This window comes from Ambystoma mexicanum, chromosome 9 (genome assembly GCF_040938575.1).
Source record: "Ambystoma mexicanum isolate Mex_15411 chromosome 9, UKY_AmexF1_1, whole genome shotgun sequence".
Classification (NCBI taxonomy): domain Eukaryota; kingdom Metazoa; phylum Chordata; class Amphibia; order Caudata; family Ambystomatidae; genus Ambystoma; species Ambystoma mexicanum.
In genome coordinates, this window is record NC_090931.1 from 1,499,997,373 (window position 1) to 1,500,020,101 (window position 22,729).

The 22,729-nt window shown below is 46.9% G+C and overlaps 1 protein-coding gene across 1 annotated transcript in view; it reads right to left on the bottom strand.

The window, feature by feature from the left end:
- Window positions 1-404: 404 nt before the first annotated feature.
- The window catches only part of LOC138489321 (zinc finger protein ZFP2-like), a 42,411-nt gene continuing 20,086 nt past the window's right edge, over window positions 405-22,729 (bottom strand). Inside the window, exon 2 of the mRNA XM_069617020.1 lies at window positions 405-3,660. Coding sequence (XP_069473121.1) covers window positions 2,479-3,660 — 1,182 coding nt within the window. The 3' untranslated portion in view covers window positions 405-2,478. The remainder of the gene's footprint in view (window positions 3,661-22,729) is intronic.

The window sequence follows — 22,729 nt, forward strand, 5'->3', positions numbered from 1 at the left end:
AGGCGTCTGAGATTCTCAATGGTGATATTACGTTTGTTCCTGGCTAGCGTTTGCAATGCAGCGGTGGAGGGTTCTCTTTTTTGTGTAACTCTAGATATAGTAAAGGTGATAAGATGGTGGTCTAACCAGGCGCATGGTGTGATGTCAGTCAAGGAAATGTCACAGTTGACAGGGTGTGCAACTCACTGAGCTATCATATGGAATTGGTGCATGTGCCAAGTGGTATGGATGTGTTAATAACGAAAAATAAATAATGACAAACCTTTTCAGTGACACCTGAATAATGACAAAACAAGTCACATTTTTAAATAAAATTATATATGGGGGTGGGGTAAGGGATTAATAGGGGTGGGGATGGTGAGGGGGTTGGGTGGACCCCTCAATAAAAAAATAAAAAAATCGTCTTTTTTGGTTATTAAAGTGAGTATGGCTTTATTTTTGTTGTCGTTATAAACACAAGGAACCATGGCAAGTATTTCCTCACTGTGTACATTTTCTAGGATATATATTTCTAATGCTTCAACAAAATGTACCTCGGCACGGAATGCTGGAGCCAATGGAGAGCGCAGCAAGACTGATTAATTTGGAATTATCCAGGTGTTCCAAAATCTCGGACAGGTCAAACTATCCTCAAGAAATCAAATGTAACATTGGCAGGGGAGTCCACTGTTCAGCCTCCACATATAAGAAGGAACAACCTTCAACCTACAGAACACAGAGGAAGACGCACGTTTCTCTTTGAAAAGTAATTAGTGATCAAAAAGGCCTTCCCTCAAATGAGGGGGGAATGCACCCCTTCACTTCGAGGAACATATGAAGCATCTATTAAAAAAGGTCCACAGGATGTGGGCATCATCACAGCACACATTCAGGATTCTGGTGCACAATTCTGCAAATCTAGGGCTGAATGGGGCATTTACAGTCCTTTCAGAGTGCCCCCCCACACTCACTAACAAGATGCACCCCATGTTCAAGAACAAGATGCACACTAGCAAGCCTGGGGACAGAGGCATTCACTGCCCATATGAAGCAGGAGCAGGGCAAGGCACAGTTGGCAAAAGGGTAATTTCTAACCCTTCTGTGCAATTATTCCCCCTTAACACCAGCAGCATTATGAGTGGGATACTAGTCGTATAATATAAGATTTCATTCACGTCCCGTTTACTGGAGAGGAGATGAAAATGTTCTTTTGGATTATTATATTCTGGATATGAGGCAGAAACGAATTTACTACATGAGGTCATATTTTGATTGCATGCAATACATCACATTTTATATGCCTTTTTTCTTGACTTCAATGCAGTATAGTTTCATATGGCCCTGGACCCTAAACATACCGTCTGAAGACTTGGAATTACTGCAGTATGTAATAATGTCACTGGTTATTGCACAATGCCTAGTGGGGGCCTTGATCTCCAGCTCTGTCTTTACTTTTATGACTATATTAAACATTCATAGCTTTCTATTTACTGATATGAGAATGGCAGAGTTTGCAGTATTTGATTAAGAGGTACAAAGTTAAGTGTGTCTTCAACATCCTTTCTTGTAGGAATCTCATATTTAGGCTTTGGTTTCCATTTATGAGCTAATTCTTCTTCAGCTTTAGTAGTTCTTTGCATTCTTCACTTTTTTGTAGGTTTATTTTCTTACTTTTTCTCCTGGTGTTAGTATTTCCCAGTTCAGGGCGTGTTTTCATACATTCGATAGCGAGAAAGAGCCTAAAATCAGGGCATAATGGGGTAATATGGACCATCTGGAGCAAATCAGTTTCTTTTCACCGTCCTGCACTGTGTGCACCATGTCCAACCCAGCAGCTTTTAGGGCTGGTTCTATTTTGATAACTGCTTTTGTGGGCCACTAATCACTGTTCACAAAGGCGTAGCACCAGAGCGGGTACAGGGTTGATTTATAAAGGCTCAGCACTCTTGCAACCACCCTTGGGCAAACACCTTGCATGTGATCTCTAATATTGCCTCAGGATTGATACTGGATTGAGGGGCTTAGACACTCTGTGCCTCCACATGCGTCTCTCCCTAGCATGGCTCTTCTGATGCCTGTACAGATGTGAGCTGTGACTGAAGCTTTTCCCACACTCTGTGCACCGCTATGGTTTCCCTCCAGTGTGGAATCTCTGGTGAGACCTCAAGATTGATGCTTGAGTAAAGTGCTTGCCACATTCCATACACCCAAAGGGCTTCACCCCAGTATGGATCCTTACATGTCCGCTCCAGGATGAGGCATCCCTAAAGCATTTATTGCACTCTGTGTATTCATAGAGCTTCACCCCTGTATGGATTCTCTGATGCTCGTACAAACATGTCCTACTAGTGAAGCTTTTCTCACACTTCATACACTGGTATGGTTGCCCCCCACTATGGGTCTTCTGATACTGATTTAGATGTGTGAGCTCAGAGTGAAGCTTATGTCACAGTTCGTACACTGATATGGTTGCTCCCCAGTATGGCTCTTATGATGCCTTTACAGATTTGAGTTGGAACTGAACATTTTCACATTGTTATTACACTGGTATGGTCTCTCTCCGGTGTGGGATCTCTGGTGAGTCTTCAGGTTTGATGCCCGATTAAAGTGCTTACCACATTCCGTACACCCATAAGGCTTTTCCCCAGTATGGATCCTAAGATGCCTGATCAGAGTTGAGGGGTCCTTGAAGCTTTTCTTGCACTTTGTGCATTCATATGGCTTCTCCCTGGTGTGGCTCGTCTGATGTCGGTGCAGATGTGACCTCCTAATAAAGCTTTTCTGACACTCTGTACACTGGTATGGTCGCTCCCCAGTATGGCTCTTATGATGCCTGTACAGATTTGAGCTAGAACTGAACATTTTCACATTGTCATTACACTGGTATGGTCTCTCTCCGGTGTGGGATCTCTGGTGAGTCTTCAGGTTTGATGCCCGATTAAAGTGCCTACCACATTCCGTACACCCATAAGGCTTTTCCCCAGTATGGATCCTAACATGCCTGATCAGAGTTGAGGGGTCCTTGAAGCTTTTCTTGCACTTTGTGCATTCATATGGCTTCTCCCTGGTGTGGCTCGTCTGATGTCGGTGCAGATGTGACCTCCTAATAAAGCTTTTCTGACACTCTGTACACTGGTATGGTCGCACCCCAGTATGGCTCTTCTGATATTGATACACATTGGAGCTATGAATGAACTTTTCCTCACACTCTGTCAACTGGTGTGGTCGCACCCCAGTATGGCTCTTCTGATGCTGATACAGATTTGCCCTCACAGTGAAGCTTTTCTCACATTCCGTGCACTGGTATGGTCTCTCTCCAGTGTGGGATCTATAGTGAATCGTCAGGTTTGATGCCTGATTAAAGTGCTTGCCACATTCCGTGCACCCATAGGGCTTTTCCCCAGTATGGATCCTAAGATGCCTGGTCAGAGTTGAGGGGTCCTTGAAGCTTTTTTTGCACTCTGTGCATTCATAGGGCTTATCCCTCATATGGCTCTTCTGATGGTGGTGCAGACATGATCTCTTATTGAAGCTTTTCTCACACTCTAAACACTTGAACAGTCTTTCACGTGCATGGGATCTCTGATGTATTCTCAGCTGTGATTCCCAATGAAAGTGCTCATCACATGCTGCACTCTCGTGGACTTTCTCCAGAACATGTACCTCATGGCTGCTCACTCTCTGTTGAAAGAAGCAGAGGTTCCACATATTATTTCATATCATCATACAGCCTAAATATCAACAGACTCAGGGCTGAGCCATTCATTCTCACTTTACTCTCCACTTACAAACACTGGGTGATCCTGAGTGAAGCCATTAGTGTCTTTCCTCAGATCAATTTTAAGAATGAAAAGCAGAGTCCTGAAACCTCAGCACAGCCCAATCCTTAATACATATATAAATACAGCCCCTCCAGAGCCCTCACCAACCAGGAGAGAGATTTAATTGCTGGGAGAACACTTCCTGATTTATAAGTGCAATATTCTGCACACATGTAGTAGAATGTGCCCCCTCACCACCCCCCCCCATGATGCATGATGGGTACACCCATGGGCTGAACATAGAATTACTATTGGGTGGAGTTATCGACTGCAATGATATAGACAATGTTGGGGCTCGGAGTGAAACCTGATAGACAATGAGAATGAAACTCGAGCTGTCTCCGAACACCAGAGTGGAATTATCCTGTAGTTGATAGATGTGGCCACCATGCAATCGTTTACATCCCTGTAGTGTCCCTATTGAACAGCATTGCATGGGGTGGAGTGGCAAGGCGTGAGGGAACTATACATAACATACAAAATAAGCATGCCACACCCATGAAGAATAGATGTAACACCCTCCTTCCTCACCATGAACGCAACCCACTAGTGCAGCTCCCTGGCAGTGTGGGAGCCGCGAGTCTGATACATTGTAAGATCTGTGGATCCTACGATGCCAAAAGAGAGTGGGGTTTCAACTCTCGGGAGGAACAGCTCTCAGAAGCAGACAGAATCACGGCTCTTGCACTGTAAGGGATATGGCTGGGGTGCAACTCTCGAGTCTTAGGAGACCCAGGGGAGGTTGAGTAAATGTTGAGTTCCCCTGCCGTGATGTTATTACAGCCGATTATGAATACCATAATCCTATGCCCTGATGTCACAGCAGGAGGATAAGGCATTTGGTAAATTAAATAGTTGTTGATGGCTTTTAATGGAAGTCATACACCACAAAACTATTAGTGATTATGTTGGGGGATGATGGTGTACTGTATGCGTGCTCTCCCCTCTGCCATCACTCATGTTAGACAGTACGCTATCATGCAAACACAAGTACATCTTTCAAAGCTACTGGCTCAGGTTTTTATTCAGGTGTCTAATATAGGTCACCAGTGGCGCAGGATGAAAGGGAACGTGGAGTATGGTGATAGTGAGGACGGTGCAATGTGTATCCAATGGGAGGGGCCAGCAGCATCTGGACATTAATGTATTCTTTTATCAATGACGGGGGTTGAATGAATACATGATGGGATAAAAGGGCGTGCATCATAGCAAAGGATACATCGTGTGTCGGCAGATATTACCAATATAGATGGCAAGTGCTGCAAAAGACCTGCTAATGTTCACAAAAGCACAAATCATGTGATAGTTGCATGAAATGGTGGAAAAGTAGAGAAAATCAACACCAGATCCTCTTTACACAGAAGAGTTCTCCTTTTGCACCTTTCTTATTTTTAAAAACATTTCTTTATTTAATAATTGGTCCTGATTTTTGCATTTTTTAGGGTCTTTAAAAGGTCCCTTTTAAACAGAATACTAAATGTAATATTGTCAGAAGGGATTCTTCTCACAGCAGTTCTCCCGTCTCTCAACCCCTTTTCTTATTATCAAAGTTCTTACTTCCTCTGGTGTATTATAATATTCAGCTGCCTTCCCCCCGCTTACCCAGAACACCCCCCGTCAAATATTTCCTTCCTTCTTTTCCTTTCTCTTCCATCCTTTAATACCAGAATTAGAGTCCCTTACTCCTTAGAAATGGGTCAAAAGGAAGACTTGATAAGCCAGCTTTATTCTCTGTATATCTTCAAAATGATTCACCTTGACAACAAAAAGCAAGGTTTTTCATATCTGTACCCTAATGGCAGGGCTGTCTTATAGGGTCATCAGGGGAGAAACATCAGGCAGAAACGGGTTAACCCATAATGGGGAAAGGGAGCCCACAATTTCAGAATATAAATACATTTATTGATTAATCTTTTATAACACGCTTAATACTGGAGACCAGTCTCTAAGCACAAGACCGGGATTCAAATCTGTGTTGCTTTGCCTTCTCTTACTTCCAAGACAAATGCTTTGCCCCTGAACGATCCTCCCGGCCGATGTAAATGCATGTATATTAAACAGGCTGCACGACTGACTCCTTCTTAAATAAAAAATAAAAAAAACCTTCCATCTGCAAATGTCCTCCCTCCCCTTTAGGACTGGTCACATCTAGCTCATTAAGTGGGTGCACCGGGTTCAACCAGCAGATTAATGGGCATCTCCAGCGGCCTTCCGCGGTCCTCCCAGTAGTATTTCTGCCAGCATGGCCATGCCCAGCCCCTCTTTAACCTTGGCCTACTAAGTGTTTCTATGATATACTGACCTAATGGTAAGTCTAAATACATCTTGTGATGTTTCACTTTAAATATGTAATCTTCAATAAATGATGTACATTTTGGCATGCAAATAGGAATTTAAGGAGAGTAGTCATCAGCAAATTAATTCATCCTTTAAAGTTAACTTGCTCTTATCCTATCGTTTCAAGTGGTGTTGGTTTATTCTGTGGCCTGAGACAATGAGCCTCATTACGACTATGGAGGTATCCATGCCGCCATTTGCGGCATGGCTACCCCCATACCGGGTTCCCTGAATGGGGTAATACCGGGCCATTCCGACCTTGGAGGGCCCGGTATTTCCCCATTCAAGAAACCCGGACCCGGTACATCCCCATTCCCATTCCCATTTGTGCCCCCATTGGGCTCAATGGGAATGGGGAGGATGCAAATAAACAGGCCCGTTAATGACGGGCCCGTTGTTTGCATCCTGGTCTGCTCGCGGGACCCGCTAAGGACGCCTGGTTTTACGTCCTTAGCGGGTCTCGCAAGGAGACCTTGTAATGAGGCGGTAGGTGGTTAACGGGGCCGGCAGCTTTACCGTTAACCCCCTACCGCCAGGGTCGTAATGGCCCCCAATGTTTTGTAGATGTAGTGTTTTCACAAGTTACCAACTCGTTCCTTTGAAAAGGTTCCATGCACTTCCCCTCTGCAGCGACATTGAAGAAGAGCCATTGCTGCGACCATTGACAGTGAGACTGGTATTAACCAGGCATGAGGCCAGTAAGGTCAAGTTTAGGTGATGAACAGGCAAGGTTTTATTCCATCTCTTGCAAGAGAATGGACACCACCTCATTAAGAACCCATGCACCCAGCCAACCCAACCTACACCTCAGGTCAGGTCCCCTTTATACCACCTCATCAGATGCGATTTCTATAGGCCTTCCAGCGGAACAATTCCTGCCTCCCAAAACAAAGGATCCCCTTCTTCTTTGGACGTAGTCTGGCATCTACTTCTAAGATTCTCCAAACACCATGTGATGTAATACTTCCGGTTCAGAACAGCCCTCACATCGTTATCCGCTCTTATACTCCTCAGATGAGGGACACAGGTTCACCACCTTCTGACGCACATCCCCCCCAAAAGAGATCCTTAATGTGGGAGCTGGATAAAACCGGATCATTCCAAACATGGAGGTTGGGTTGCTATTGCCCAGTGGCCCTAAACATCCATAAATGATGAGCATAGCAAACCCCGTTGCACATGCCTCACGAATATGTGTGCCCAAGAATTGCCCAAGACAACAAACCCAGATGACATCATCAACCAAACTCTGCTAGGATGCAATAAAAAAGAACAAGCACTTGGGCAAGAAATACATGGGCGTGGTGACGTCATCCAAAAGGGGAATAGAACATTTTAGTCACTCAGTATCTTCATGTGCCCTCCCTGCACGCCATTAGGGATTTATGATGATGCCCTATCCAGCATGCCTGCAGCTAAGGGAGGGCGTCCTGTGGACACTGGGAAGAAAAGTAGGGATGGAAAGGAGGGGGACGCTGCAGCACTGCCACCCTGCACTTTCCCTGCTCCAGCCTCCAGCCCCGCCCCAGGACTAAGGAAGCAGGCAGGGAACAGGAAGAAGAGCAGATGCAGCGCAAGGCACACAAGGCATTAAGCAATGGAATCAGAGTGGCTGGCAAGGAAGGGAGTAGCATGGACACTTTCCACACCTGATGGTGTAGGGGCCTCCTCAAGCAGGGGGCCACAGAGGAGGAGAGCACATGGACAATGAGATACATGTCACCCTCCTGTGGACAGTCTGTACTTTGCAGCCCTTTTATTCCTCCTGCTGCTGATGCTAGTCGGGATAGGCGTGGCATGGCGGAGTTTATGGGGACAAATCCATTGATATGATGTAAGTCATTTATAACAAGTGTTTCTAGGTGCAAACACCTTGAACACCTGAAAACTTTAGTACAGCTCTGCTTTCTCCCATGTCATATCTCTATTCTAGAAATAGTTTTGCTCAGTAAGTTATATTTATTTATTTCATTTGTTGATAGCGGCCAGACCCAGTGTTATCACAGCGCTAGTACATGTCTTAGAAGCAGCAATAGAGTTCAGTCAGCACGGTGGATGAGGTCTTATACATATGTGTTGAACAGTGCAGTTTGACATTTTTTTCTAAATACAAGGGAAGAAGGATCGTCTTGGATATAGGGAGAGAGGGCATTCCAGAGCTCCGCCGGCTCTTTTTACTGGTGCATCTAGGTGTGGCTAAAGTTGTGGATGATCGCAGGCAGCGTGGTTTGGCGCTTTTGGAGATATGTTGGTTAGGGAAGGTAGGTGCAGTGTTGTGTAAGCACTGGTGACTGATGGAAAAGATTTGAAACTTGATACAGGCTTTAATGGACAGCCATTGGGCCTCATGTCTTGCTTGTGAGATGTGGTCTGTCTGCTCAGACCCCAGGCACCTCGAAGGGTGTTATTTTGGATACGTTGCAGTTTGGTCATGTTTTTGGTGGATGTGCCAGAGAAAATGGGGTTACAATAATCTAGTTTGCTCCCAATGATGGCTCAGGCTAGTGTAAGGCAGTTGTCCAAAGACAGAATCTGTCTACTAAGGTTAATGAGCTTGGTGGAGTAAGCAGCTGAAGAGGCAAGGGCCTTCACATGTTTGTGCATGGTTAGCTCAGAGTTTAGGTATACCCCCAGTGTTTTCACATGGCTGGAGACAACGGTAATATTGCCATCAATAGTAAAAAGAAAGCAGAGGCTCGATCCAACTGTTTGAGCCGATGTGGGCACCCAACGATAAGGAGCTCTGTTTTTTCATCATGCTTGGATGATGCTAAAGACTTAATGAATGTTGTCAGAGTCTGTGGTATGGTTGCCAGTGAGGTTCAGTAGGACCTGTGCGTAGTCAGTGACATTGGTGTAAGGGATATCTGGGAAGTCAAGGGAGTCGGAAAGGGACTTGGTGTACATGTTATAGAGTATGGGTGACAGGCACAAGCCTTGCAGAACCCCATATGAGACAGGCGTAGTGTCAGCTGCTTCAGTGCCAGCAAAGATCCTGGAAATGCGTGACTGAGAAAGGAGTTGACCCAGCTAGCGGCTTCTCTGGAGAGGTTGAATTTAGAGATAAGATGCTGACAGAATATGTTGTGATCAACAAGATCAAAAGGCCGAATAGTAGTTAAGTAGGTGAAGCTTAAGGTCCAGGAGGGCAACTTTAGTGCTCGTTAGCATCTAAAACCAGATTAGCGTGAGCCAAGGAGGTTATAGTTTTCCAGGTGGGTTTAGGAGTTGGGTGTAGGCGGCACGATCAAGGATTTAGAGAAGGAAGGGTACCGTAGTGATGGGGCAGTAGTTGGTGGGCAAGGGAGGACTTTTTGAGAAGCTGCGTGATCCAGGCTTCTTTGATGGCTTTCAAAACGTAGCATCAGTTGAAAGAGGAGTTAGTGAATTTTGCGATGATGGGTGCCAGGGTGTTTGCGCGGTCTTAGTTCAAGAAACCTTTTTAAAAAGACTGAAAAAAATGATTTATAAAGACCACTTTGTAATTGCACAGAACAGTCTTTCTAAATCGAACTGTGAGCCCCTGAGACGCACACGAGTGCGCGCAGGGTCTGGACAGGCACGCCAGGACCCGGAAGCGGCCAGGAGTGAGAACTGCTAAATGGCTATTTGTGTGTGTGGTGTGTGTGTGGTGTGTGTGTGGTGGGTGTGTGGTGTGTGTGTGGTGTGTGTGTGTGGTGGGTGCGTGTTGGGTGTGTGTTGGGTGTTGGGTGTGTGTGCGTGTGTGTGTGTGTGTTGGGTGTGGGTGTGTGTGTGTGTGGGTGTTTTGGTGGGAGAGGTGTTGGGAGGGGAGGGAGATGGCAGGGCCCTGGGGCAGGTGGTTTGGGGGGGGGTGAAACACCCCGTTTTGAACTAAATCGGGGAAGAGGGGGTGGGGGTAAAAAATATAATTATTTTAATTCTTGCAGGCTGCCTAAAAATCAGGCAAAAGAAATCAGTCTTTTGGTTACAAAATTGAAATGACAGAACCGTTTGTGCACATCTTGATGATGTGGAAAGGGCAGATGTCTCCTTTGCAATTGCAGCGCTTGAGGCACTGGATGAGGTTTTGGGAATCTGCAGTTGTGATGCTGGAGAAGTGGAAGGGTGGTACGGTAGTCATGGTTGGATCGGCTAGGCGGGGAGGAGTCGTGACTTTAGACAAGAGCATGGGTTTTTTGCAGACTGTTTTATCTCTGAGAGTGTGTGTTATATTAGCAAGGGCAGATTGGACAAACAAGCGAGCATCATGCTTTGTCTTTAGGAAACCTGTCGATGGGGAGTGCTGGGGAATCAAGCTTGTTGAATATTTTGAAACAGTCCCTTGTGTTGGAGCTGGCCTTGCGGTTTCTGGTGTTATAGAAGCCAGATTTTGTGGGGATGATAGTTGCTTTGTAGGTCATTGGCTGCAGAGAGAAAGGTTTCTTTGTGTGTATGGGAGGGGGTTCTTTCTTCAGAAGTGTTCCTGAGCTCATTTGTGTCTGCGGAGGGTGAGTAGTTCTTCAGAGTACCTGTTTTTTTTGGTAGGTTTTTTCTCTAGTGAGCGTCACGTTGTAGGCTGTGAGGATGATGTCAGGGTCATTGCTGTCTGGCAGTGCAGCAAGAGAGGTATCGATGGTGGGTGCAAGCAGTTCCTTGGTGAGTTTGTGGGTTTGTCTCGCTGTGATGGGGAAGCGGTTGGTGCCTTTCTGAGCATTCCTAGGTTTCAGTGTAATGGCAAAGAAGATAAGTGAGTGGGCAGTCCATGGTAGTCGGTCGATGGCGGTGACTGTGATAGATATGTTGAGGTGAAGCACCCAGTCAAGAGCACAGCCTTTGGTGTGAGTGGGGGTGGTGATGACTTGGGTGAGGCTCACCTCTTGAAGCGAGGCACCAGGGCAAGGGCAAGGGAAAAGGCTGGGCATGCTGCCTCATGCAGCCAAGTTTCGGTGATGGCTAGTAAATTAAGGTCTTTTTCCAGGATTAGCTTGTGAATGTCCGTGGCATGGGCACATATTGAGTGTGCATTAATGAGGCCACAGGCAAGGTGGTTTGGTTGGAGTGTGGGGTGTGTGTGTGTGTATGTGTGTGGGTGCACCTGGCTAGGTGATGGGGTCTTAGGATGGCCAGTGTGTGTGTGTGGTGTGATGGTTGTGCGGGTGCCTAGCAGTTCATTTCTTTTGGGGCCTGTGTATGGTTGGTGGTCCAGGGCCTGGGTGAAGGTGCGAGATCGCAGTAGTCATGATAGAGCAGTGCAGGATGTGGAAGTGGGATGAGCATGTTTGTTCTTCTCTGTGGAGGCGTGCTCATTATTGTTGAGTTGTAATGGTTTAGGAGCAGTGGCCTCTGGATGCAAGAGGGGTCTGGTAAATGCTGTGTGTGCTGGGGTCATTGCCATACTGGGCAGATGGTGATGAAGGTGTTCATTCCCCAAAAATACAATTAAAACATATTAGAAAAATGGACACTGATGGACACACCCCAGTAGGGAATGAGACCAGGAGAGATTGCGAGTGAGTCAAGATAATCTTTATATAAAGTTAAGATGAGGCATGCAGAGGACTCTGCTGCTCTGAGAGCGCTCTGCCAACAATAGAGAAGAATCACATTATAAGTCCAAAATGCGTCATCTATGACGTGTGCTATATGGGTTACACAAATACATTTCATTGGTTTAGTTGAACAAGACATTATACATTGTATAGTTGTGCTGGATTGGCTGAGGTTGAACTTGTTGCTTCATGAGGCATGTGGGGCGGCTGGGCTCATCAGTGAGGGGTGAAGGATCAAGCCATGTCCACACAGTTATAATTCTAACTAAGCTAAGCTACACAGTAATCATGGGCATGTAAGATTTAATATGACACACAAGGCTCATCAGAACACATTGGCGGTCATTCTGAGTTGGGCGGCAAGGGATACCGGGCACCGTTAAGGAGACCGGTGCCGGTAATCCCTTACCGCCCAATTCCGAGGTCCCTCAGCGGGAACCGTAAAGGACGTGTGGTCTGACCACACGTCCTTTACGGGTCCCGCTAAGGGACCAGGGCGATAATAACGGGCCTGCTATTTGCGATCCCGTTATTAGCGCCTTCCCCATTCCCATTGAGCCCTATAGGGGCTCAATGGGAATGGGGAATGGTTAGTTGAATGGGGACTTACCGGGTTCTCCAGGGTCGGAAATAGCGCCATGGCTACCTCCAAACTCGGAATGAGGCCCATTGTCGTCTATAAATTGTAGCAATAGGTATACATTCTTGACCTGGACCTGTGTGGGGGCAGACGTACGGTGGTCCGGGTCTTATTTTAGCGTGTACGTTTGGGGCACATTATCAGGCGCCTCGAGGATCAAACAAGGGTGTCGAAATTTGCTAACACATGAAGAATAGATGTTTGCTCAGGATTAGTTATATGGGGGCAATCGAGGGTGGCGCATGGGCAGGGGTCCCATCCCTGCTACATCAAAGGAATGAGGGGTTTAAGGCTCATGCAGACAACAGTGGGGGTTTGTTGGAGCAGGGGCATGTTTGTGGAGACAAATGGTCTCCATGAGCCAGGCTCCGGCCCGGTCACACATAGGGCAGTGATCTCACAGCAAGAAGAGAGATACAGTGTCAGCTTGCAACAATTTGTGCCCAAGCTTCCGTGAGAACAGGACAGCCGCAGCGCTGACAGTGGGGAGGAGGCGGGGGGCTGTGCGTGGCGCTGCCATGGGAGAGGTGCAGGATTACTTCTGAGAGTTTCATGTGCGGCCTAGTCAAAGATGGAGATGTGGTATATACAAAATGGAGTCTCTGGGGTCATGCAAGGTGCATTGGATACGTGTCATTCAATGGCTTCCTCGCACCCATCACCAGGGCTAGGACAAGGGAACGTCTCCAACCATTCTATGAACATAACAATCACCTCACCCAGAATGCAGGGTGGCCCAAAAGACCCTTCCTCCCTTACAGTGACCATATGTGGGTTGGGGTTGACTTTCTGATGGAAAGGGGGAATAAAGGTTGAGGGAGGGGGCATAGCAATGATTGAGGCGCAGTGTAGTTTGATGGAGAGATGTTTTTGCACAGGGCGTCAGTGGTTGGGGGTGTATTCAGGTAGCGCACAATTTTGCAGGGCAATATTGGAGGGCAGACATGTTCTCATTTTTGTGGGTGTCAGGGATAGTGAGAGGCCTTTGGAAGGCAGAGACCTTGGTAGTGGTTTAGGATGATGGTGGTAGGAAGTCGAGAGTGGGCAGTACGTACAACTGGAGGGCAGATTGCCAGGTGGGGGTTATGAGTGCAGCCATTGCACGGTCTGGGATCGCGCAAACAGTTTGGTAATGCGGTTCTTGCGGGCAGGCCAGGTGGCAGCAATTATTTAGCAGGGAGATCATGCAGCAACAGGAATGTGTCAGGCAAGCAGCTGGAAAATGCCTTGCTAGCAGGGACAACATGCAGCAATACACTGTTTGTTTGGAGACAACTGCGCAATACAGTTTTGGGTACAAGCAGTTAGGCAGCACATTTTGTGCGGGGAGATCATGCAACAATCGGATTGTGGGGGCAAACAACTGGACAAAGCCTCATTAGCAGGGAGAACATGCAGCAATAAATGTTTTGTTTGGAACAGCTGGGCAACACATTGCTTTTAGGCAAACCGTGCGGCAATGCATAAGTTACGGATGAGCAATTAGACATTTGCATTAGCGGTGGGGAGCACAAGATGGTGCTAAGGGGCATAGCATGTGGTGAGAGTCTAGTGGGCGGGTGGTATGCGATCAAAGTGCGCTGTACGTGGGCATAAGGTACGTTATAGGCAGTCATAAGAGGAAAGGCAATTTCACTTGGGTGTTCAAATTTTGCAGACAAGTCCTTACCTATGTCATAGATGCATAAGAGTGTTCCACAATGCAGAGGGGTAGGCAGCAAGTCGATCAGGAGTGGGATGATGGGTGCCAAGCCTGTCAGGTCCAGACAGGCCCTGACAGGAAACAGCCTTTTGGGTTGGCCTTCTGTGGGGGCTGCCGGCATAGCCTGCTGGCTCAATTTGGATCCGCCGGCAGCAGCCAATCACTTTGCTGGGCTGCATGCATCGGAAGGGCTTCGAATGCCAGAGCACCACGATCCCCATGCAGGGGCTGGTCAGGTATCAGCTTCACGATGGTGGTGGCCATCTTTGGAGGGAGCTCATGCTCAGTACCTCCTAGGGAAGAAAGTGGGACAGCTTCTCCGTGGATGCCAATAGCAGGATGCAGGTCCTGTTGGATCCATCCACTGTAGTTGTTTTCAGCATAAGGGGCCCAGACCTGAGTTGAGTCATTTATGTTATTTACAGAGATTTCCCCAGAAAGGCCCTCACGGTGCTGTAGCTGTGCAAAGGGTCCACTGAAGTGTAAGTGCATATTTGGGAAAAAGTAGGATTTGAAGAGATGCCCTGAAACATAAAAGATCATCAGTATTTCTGAGATAATGCGGAAAGAGATCCAAGAAATGAGTGTGTGAATGGCGACGGAGTGAGCGCCCCATTTCCCACATCATGTTTGGAATCTATGAGCAGTTGTCAGCGGATAGGAATAGACCGGGAGAATGTTTCCATACAAATGTATAACCTTTATGGGGCAGCTGCACAGAACGTGGGATTCCCGGAGCATCAGAGGTGATACGTTTATACCAGTGAGTCTTGGATCAGTACACAAGAACTGTGAAATATGAAGTGGCGTGGAGTAAGGTGTGGCAAGTAAGCAGTCTGCAACAGCGGGGACCCCTGTTTTGCAGACCTTGCTGCTGCAGGGACTTTAATGAATGTGACACTGAGTTCCTACAAATTTTACAGGCAGCACAAAGCGTGTTGGCTGGAGTAAGGTGTGGAGAGTAAGCAGTCTGCAATAGTCTCAGACGTGTGGACACCCCGGTTCGGTCTATTTTGGGAGTGCGTGTTGTGCTGGAATATGTGGTAAGGCACTTTTATATTTCCAAGTGTGGAAATGTATTATTTGAGAATTAAGCCTGGGGGAGGAGCCGGTTCCTCAATTAATGTAACCCATTGAAGTACAACTGGTGATGAATCACACCATGAGGCTGAAGGCACATCCCTAAATGCTCACACCAGAGAGAATACAACCCGCTAGGGAAGAAAGGCCCATGTCGATCTTGTAAGGATAACAAGTTTTAATCTCACATGCAGATGAGAACAGCAGCAAAGAACTCTGCTGCTGAGAAGGTTCTGCCCAAGAGAGTTACAAGCAGAAACTTTTAAAAGGTACACAGCATCATAATGACACAATAACATACAATAAAAACGTGCATGGCTGATTGAATGGACCCTATACATGTTCCACCTTTATCCATAAGGGATGCCATTGTATTGGACCCAGCCCATTCCGTCCGTCTTCCATGACCCGGATGCTGCGGGTCTCATCTTCGTCTCATGTCGATGGTCAGAAAACAAATTAATTATACTCCTACTATACAACCTGTTTTATCACTCATACTGTGCACTTGGCAGGCCTTAAAATGGACACAAAGGAGGTTCTGGGGCACTCTAACCTTCACACACACATTTCACTCACTCCCCTCTGCGCCAATCCTGCTCCAAGGTCTCCACCCTTGTTTTGAACTATAATGTATCCCTCCCAGCACCTCGCAATACAAATCACACAATTGTCGCTCAACGATGTGCCCTGTCTGTCCTCTTTGAACATTTCAGGACTTGTTACTTTAGGGTTGGTGGTCATAGGGCACCTGCTGCCATAGAATTCAGAGGTCTTAGGTTTTAGTCCGTTATATGGGCTATAACCTGTGGTCGCCTTGGGATGGGCCGTGTCCTGCTTTGGCCAGTGTGAGATAACACACACCTGACACTGGTCTGTGATCGCTGCCTTCTAGGGCACATTCCTCTCAAACATCTTTACAACACTGGTAGAACAATGAATAGGTGTTGTGGCAGTTCGATGTGTGGGCTGTCCTCATGGGAGCTCGGGCATGGCAGGGATTTCTGTTGTCTCGCAAATTTGGGCCTAGTGAATACAATACTGCATTTACTGCGCAGGCCTTTCCTTCTACCTATGGTTACTAATATCTCTGCAAAACAGCAATGCTTCTCGTGCCTTATGCTGTACTATATAGATAGACTATATTTGATTATATTGGAGAAATTTGATCTTTTCATCTTCTGCGGTTGTTGGACCTGTCCTCTTCCTGGACGGATATGGGGCTTGTGTGTGGGCACCAGGCCTTTAACTTCACTTTCGACTGTGGAGAGCGTAGTTGGTCCCTCTGCAGGCAGTGCTCCCCCTTCAAGTGTTCTTCTGAGATTACTAATAGCGTTGAGTGCAATGTGGACAGCGAACAAAAGCCCCTCCATGATGGTGGGAGGTGCAAGTAAACTTGTCAGCCACAGACCCAGTAGTAATCCATCAGTGCCGTTTTTCCATTCTTCATGTCGATGATCAAGAGAGTCTTATTGCAATGTTCATTTGAGCTGACAAAGAATACCTTTGCTGCAGAAACAGTCTATATTCTTCTTCCTTATGTACTCACAATGGCTTTTCCATTGGTGCAATTCACGTCAGCTTTGTGATATGCTCTGTCCAGATTTGCGCACAGAAATTGTCCACCCGTGCTATACTTTCCTTGCTATATGTTACCAGTCCTTCTGCCAAGCAAGGTAGTGTGATGTTCTGTCGGTTATTATTGACATGTTTTTTCCCTTTCACCATCAGATATGGCAGCTCCACACACTTGAAGTTTTTTGGATCGTCGTTGCACTTTACAGACTCCAGACCCACCATTTGCAACTGCACACTATGTGCCTAGAACGTTCCCTTTATTCTACATAGCGCAAGATGAACTAGGCATTGTGCCTTTATAATTGGGACTGCTTGCGGTACTAACACTTTGGGAGCCCCTGACGCATGTGGAATAAGTGAACACACATAACTGCTCCCATTCATACAGTTTCTCCCCACAACACTCATATCAGAATACCATGAACTGGTGAACTCGGGATGATGAATATGCTCAATCCCATCAAAACCCATCCCTTGATTCGTGTCATACCTTGGTCATACTTTTCTGTCCATTCTTCTATGCACGCTCTCAGGGATGGCCACTTTAATAGTTCTATCGAATCGTTTCACAGTGGTAGACAATCACCTACTTGTTAAAGAAAACCTATTCACTGTTTCCCCCACTAACGCATTGCGCTTATTAAAGCCAGTAAATTATTTTACATTATTATTATAAGTGTTCTCATTAGTGCAAATGTATGTAAATCCACTTGTATTATTAAAATTTATATTTATCATCCCATTTTGATGATATACAATCCTATTTCCCCCATTTCTACACTTTATAGGGCCTATAACACCTTCCCCCAATACACTCCCAACAGTACTAGCAATACCACACAGATACCTACAGCAATAGCCGACCCACAATAATACACACAGGGCCATATTCTCTTATTCGTACATCTGCACCTCGGGCCCTACTTAACAAATGATTTACATTATTCACATCCATCTTTTTTCCTGGAATGAAAACACAAACACACAAGACAACCAAAAAAAAGGAGAAACATACAAGATGTACTTTGTACACAAAGAAAGAAAGGGAAAGAGAAGGAGAGAGAGAGGGAGAGGGAGAGGGAGAGAGAGAGAGACTCTGGGGGGGAGGAAGAAAGCATTCCCAGAAAAAAAGGAAGATCTGGAGCTAGCAGCTGAGCTTCGGCCTGCCACTTGAACGTGCCACTGCACACATATCGCCCCCTGGACAGGCCGGTGAGGTAGTCGTGGTACAAGTACTGCTACACCTCATTTTAAGATAACTGATGCACCAGTGTGTTCTCTAAAGGTGCTGTAGGAACGTCAGAGAGGTGGACCCAGTAGCGCAATTCCTTGACTGTAATAGCACCTCGCAGGGCCCTTGGAACCAAGTATTATTCCATCTATGCACAAAATTGTGGACATATATAAAATCCCCAGGCAGCAGCAGTTGTGTGGTCATATGTTCGGAATCTGTCACTGTAGTAGTCTCAAGATCCGGTGCCTGTTGTCACAATCCTGGGCAGTGCAATACATTGGGAGACATATTTAATGGCCCTAGTTAGTGTAGTCAAATACTCCTTAAACTCATTGCCTAGCACCACTGCTGTCTTATCTGCATCTGAAGCCCTTCTTACAGGGGATATGGGCGTAAGGATACGCCGGCCAGTGATCACTTCATGCAGTGGCAAATGGTAGCCTTTGCTTGGTGGCATGCGTAAACTAAAGCGGGCCGGGGCAGACAGTGCACCCAGTTTTTCTTCAATGTGATACACAGTTTGGATAGCTTACTTTTAAGGAGCCCATTTATTTATTCTCTCCACAATGCCATTGGCCTGAGGGTGGTAAATCGAGCACATCCAGTGCTTGATGCCAAGTAGTGCTCTAACGTGCTGAAATAATGCATTGAAAGAATGTGTGCCATTATCGGACCTTAGAACCTCACACACATCCCATCGCAGGAAAACTTTCCGCACTAAGAATCTCGCAGCACACTTGGCATCTGGATGTGCACACGGCCCTGTTTCCAACCACCGTGAGAAAGGACAGACCACTACAATGGAGGTACCTAGATCCGTTACAACGCTCACCCATATCAGTGTAATCTATCTGTAATTCACGTAATGGCCCTGTAACGTCCGTAGTGTCATCCCTGTACTGAAACTTTGACATGTAGTGCAATGTATGACCATTTCTTTAATGCTTTCCTGTAGGTTTGGTATAAACCTGTCCTCCTGTATATCTGCTGCTATGCGCTGTTTCGAACTGTGAGATGGATAATGTAACTGTTCAAATGTTATTGTTTAACCGCTCCTAGAGCATTATTGTTTTCCCTGAGCTCACCTGCCTCCATAACAGATCTGTCGGGGATTGCTTACAACCTCTCTGTGACCACAACTCTTTTGCCATTTCAGGTGCCCTTCCTTGTAGTTCGATAATCTGGGAGATGGGCAATGGTGTGTAAGGTGCTGAATGCTCGCTCACATTTGGGGCAGTGACAACGTACTCAGAAGATATTTAATTTGGCAGATATGCCGCCATTTTGGTTGCAGCATCCGCAGCTACGTTCCCCATCGATATTTCGCCTGTCCTGTTAGTGTGGGCGGAGCATTTGGCGACCGCCACAACAGATGAGTGAGATAATGCTTCTATCAGTATTTCTAGCAGTATTTCTAGCAGTATTTCTAGCTGCACTGGGGATCCATACGCCCTCCAAAACCCCCTTTCTCTTCCAGCGGGATCGACCGTTGTGTACCATTGTTGTAACGTACGCCAAGTCTGAATATATTGTTACATGGCACCCTTGAGACGCTTTTAGTGCTTTGATGAGTGCTATGAGTTCCGCCGCCTCTGCAAAATAATGCATGGGCAATTTTTTCATAACCACTGTCTTGTACGCCCCTCCCTCGTCGTAGCACCGCTGCCCCTTTCCGTCCTTACTCAACCTCCTGATCAATTGTGGAAGACCTGTCAACAAAAAGTATCTCACCCTCTGTCAATGCACAGTCCCTTGCTTTGACAATGTCGTCGCCCTCCCCCTCGTATGTGGCACAGTAGTGCACCGTCAGGTCCTATGTAGTAGGCATTTCTGTTAATAAGGTGGCAAGATTCACTGTTTTACACATAAGCCCATGAATATGGGGTTTAGAAATTATGACCTTTGTCTAGTCAGGGTAGATTCTGACCTTTCTAGAATGGCAAACAAAGAATGTTCCACATACAACGTGACTGAACACCCCATTAGGATTGTAGAACCTTTCTCTATTGCAAAAGCAGCTGCTAAAGCTTGTTCACATGCGAACTGCCCTTACTTCACTGCATCCAAAGTGCCGCTGTATTAGGGCAATGGCTTATGGCCTATGGTGCTTTTCTGCGTCAACACGCCCATCGTCCTGTTCAACTTGCTGAGCAGGTCCCTGCCCAGCAAATTAACAGGGGAACTTTCGGAATATATTAAGGGCACCCGTACTACCTTTCCTCCCACCTTTACATCCAACTCCTCAGCGTATGGAACCTTGGAAATAGCCCCAGAGAATTCCTGCATGTCAAGATATTTTCCTGTCAGAGGAAAGTTTCTTTCCATGATACATGATTTAGTTGCACCAGAGTCCACCATGCATATGAGCTTCTTATTTCCTATATGCGCCGGCAACAAAGGTTCTTCTTCAGGGTGGAAGGTCGTATTCGTAGACCGGACACACGAGTGCTCACTGTTGGCAGTCCTAATCAGGGTATGCGTTTGTTCGAGGAAACGAAAAGGGGTTATTTCCTACCACTGCTGCTCCCCCAAAGGGAGCTTTAGCCCCAATTGGTGCCCTGTTCACCGGGGCAGCACCGCCCTGCTGCTGCTGTGGCGGATGCCGCACTTGCATGTCCGATGCTTGAGGCTGGTCATTATATGTTTGGTGTTGCCGTTGAGGATACTCCTGGTTATGCTATCCTTTACCCTCACCCCTGCGGATACTCTAGTCCTTGAATCCCTTGGCCCTGTTGTTGCAGCCCATAAGTGTACCCCACTGCAGACCTACTCCTGCATTCCATGGCAAAATTCCCACACTTAAAACAATTACAGCATTGAGACGGTCCAAACCCACCTGAAACCCCCCCACCCCTCTGGGTCCAAACCCTCCTTGTCTTGCTTCTAGAAATCTCCCTCTTCCTCGGTGCGGCTGTCATGATTCCTGCCCCTCATGTCCCCAGCCCTCCAAGATGTCAGGCTGGAGCCAGGCCACAATCACCTACATGGCCCTCAAGGGCCTCTCCATCCCTCCAAAGACCCACTTGGAGTCAGACTTGGTGCTTGTGGCACCAGACTCTCTCACTCCCATAGGATAACATTGGGATTGGACTTGTAGTGCATTGATGGGGACAAGATGGATGCCCCCACATATTTTGGTTCCCAGAACTGCATGTGCAGTCTAGTCTTTTGGGTGTGGTTCAGCCCATAGACACCTGGGATACCCAGAGACTATTTAAGCCATGCCCAGGCTGAGAAACATGCTTTGCGTTTTCTGCACTTGCAGCATGACACTCACCGTGTTCGGATCGGTCTCCAGTAGGCCTGCATCTTTCTTCTGCGCTCAGCTCCTGCAAGAACAAGAACACTGTTAGGAACAGCCTTACCTTGCGGCGCTTCTGCCCATCATTCATCGCTCCTTCTGTTCTGCAGGCATCTTCGGCTGTGTCATTCCCATCCCGGCACGCCACTTCCTAAGGAAAAGGGAAAAGAACAGAAAAAAGGCATTAGTAAGCATTCAGCAAATCTTCGCTTATTTTTAAAGACTGTACGAGCTTCAAACGCTTACCTGAATCCCAGCCGCTCTGGGGGAACTCTGTCTCCGGAAATTCTCATCCATCTGCAAGAGGGAAAAGACACTCCAGGTTAGCGTGGAAACATCTAGAGGCGCCGCATACCATGCTTACTCACCGCATTTCTTCTTCATAACCAGCATCCACGCTGAAAACGTTACGGCACCTAAAAGACACAGAAAAAGAACTCAGTTCAATACAAATATGAAAGGGTAGCATCACGCATCGCGCTCTCAGTCACTTTCAGCGCTACTCATCTCAGCAGCACGTCGCCATGCCCGGAAGCCGGCCATCATCTAAGGAAGGAAAGGAACAAAGTTAGAGAACTGTTCAAAAGACTCATTATACTTACCTGTCGGACTCTTGCCAGTGAAGAAACTAGGCAGCAACAAGCCCGCATCAATCAACGCCCCCCTGTGCTGAAAGCAGGACGGAGAGCACAGTTTCCAAGAAAACAAGGTGAGCTGTGGATCAAAGGGAAGGTTTGGACCCCGGGGAAGAAGGGGTTCAAGCACGCAGAGACAATAGATAGTTAATCTTTACCAATCCTGTGTTTCAGGCCCAGTCTCCAGTCGAGTAGACTCCAGGGAAGGGTTTGAGGTCGTAAGAGGTCAGAACAGGCTGAGTGACTTCCCTGTGGATACCAGGTGAGCATTACAGCAGCCCTCCTTGCTGCCACTGTGGGCCGGGGTACTGTTGCCCCTGCCCCACTGTCCTTGTCCTCCTTCAGCCCAGAGCGCTGCAAAAAATGACTTGCTGGGTACTCTCTGTTCCTTCCACCTGTACTGGCGTCGATACAGGCACCTGGACTGCTACCTTTGCCATTTTTTTTCCCACCAATTTCGCTTCTTCGCCCTGATGCCATTGGACTATTTCCCTCTCCCACTCCTTAATCTTTTTACAATGATGCACTATTATACTCCGTATTTCCGGCCACCCCTTTGCCTCAATACCCACGATCATATCCAATGCCTTTTGCACTTCCTTCGGCAAGCCCCTCTTTACAATAAAATAGAAGAATGGTATCAATTGATCCCATGGCCCTCCCATCTCAGTTCCCCACTACTCTTGCATTTTAAGAAATCTAGCTGGGTCCTCATTATCACCCATAGTATAGTGCACATAGTATAGTGCATCAAGGACTGTAAATCAGGGGTACCTGTGAAGGCCCTCCATAGTGCGTCCCATGCTAGTGCTCTAACTCCATTAAATGTTGCTCCATCCTGTGCATCATCCCCCATGGTTACTCCAAGTATCAGGCCTTAACCCAAACATCCCCAGCCTGGTGCCCGATTAC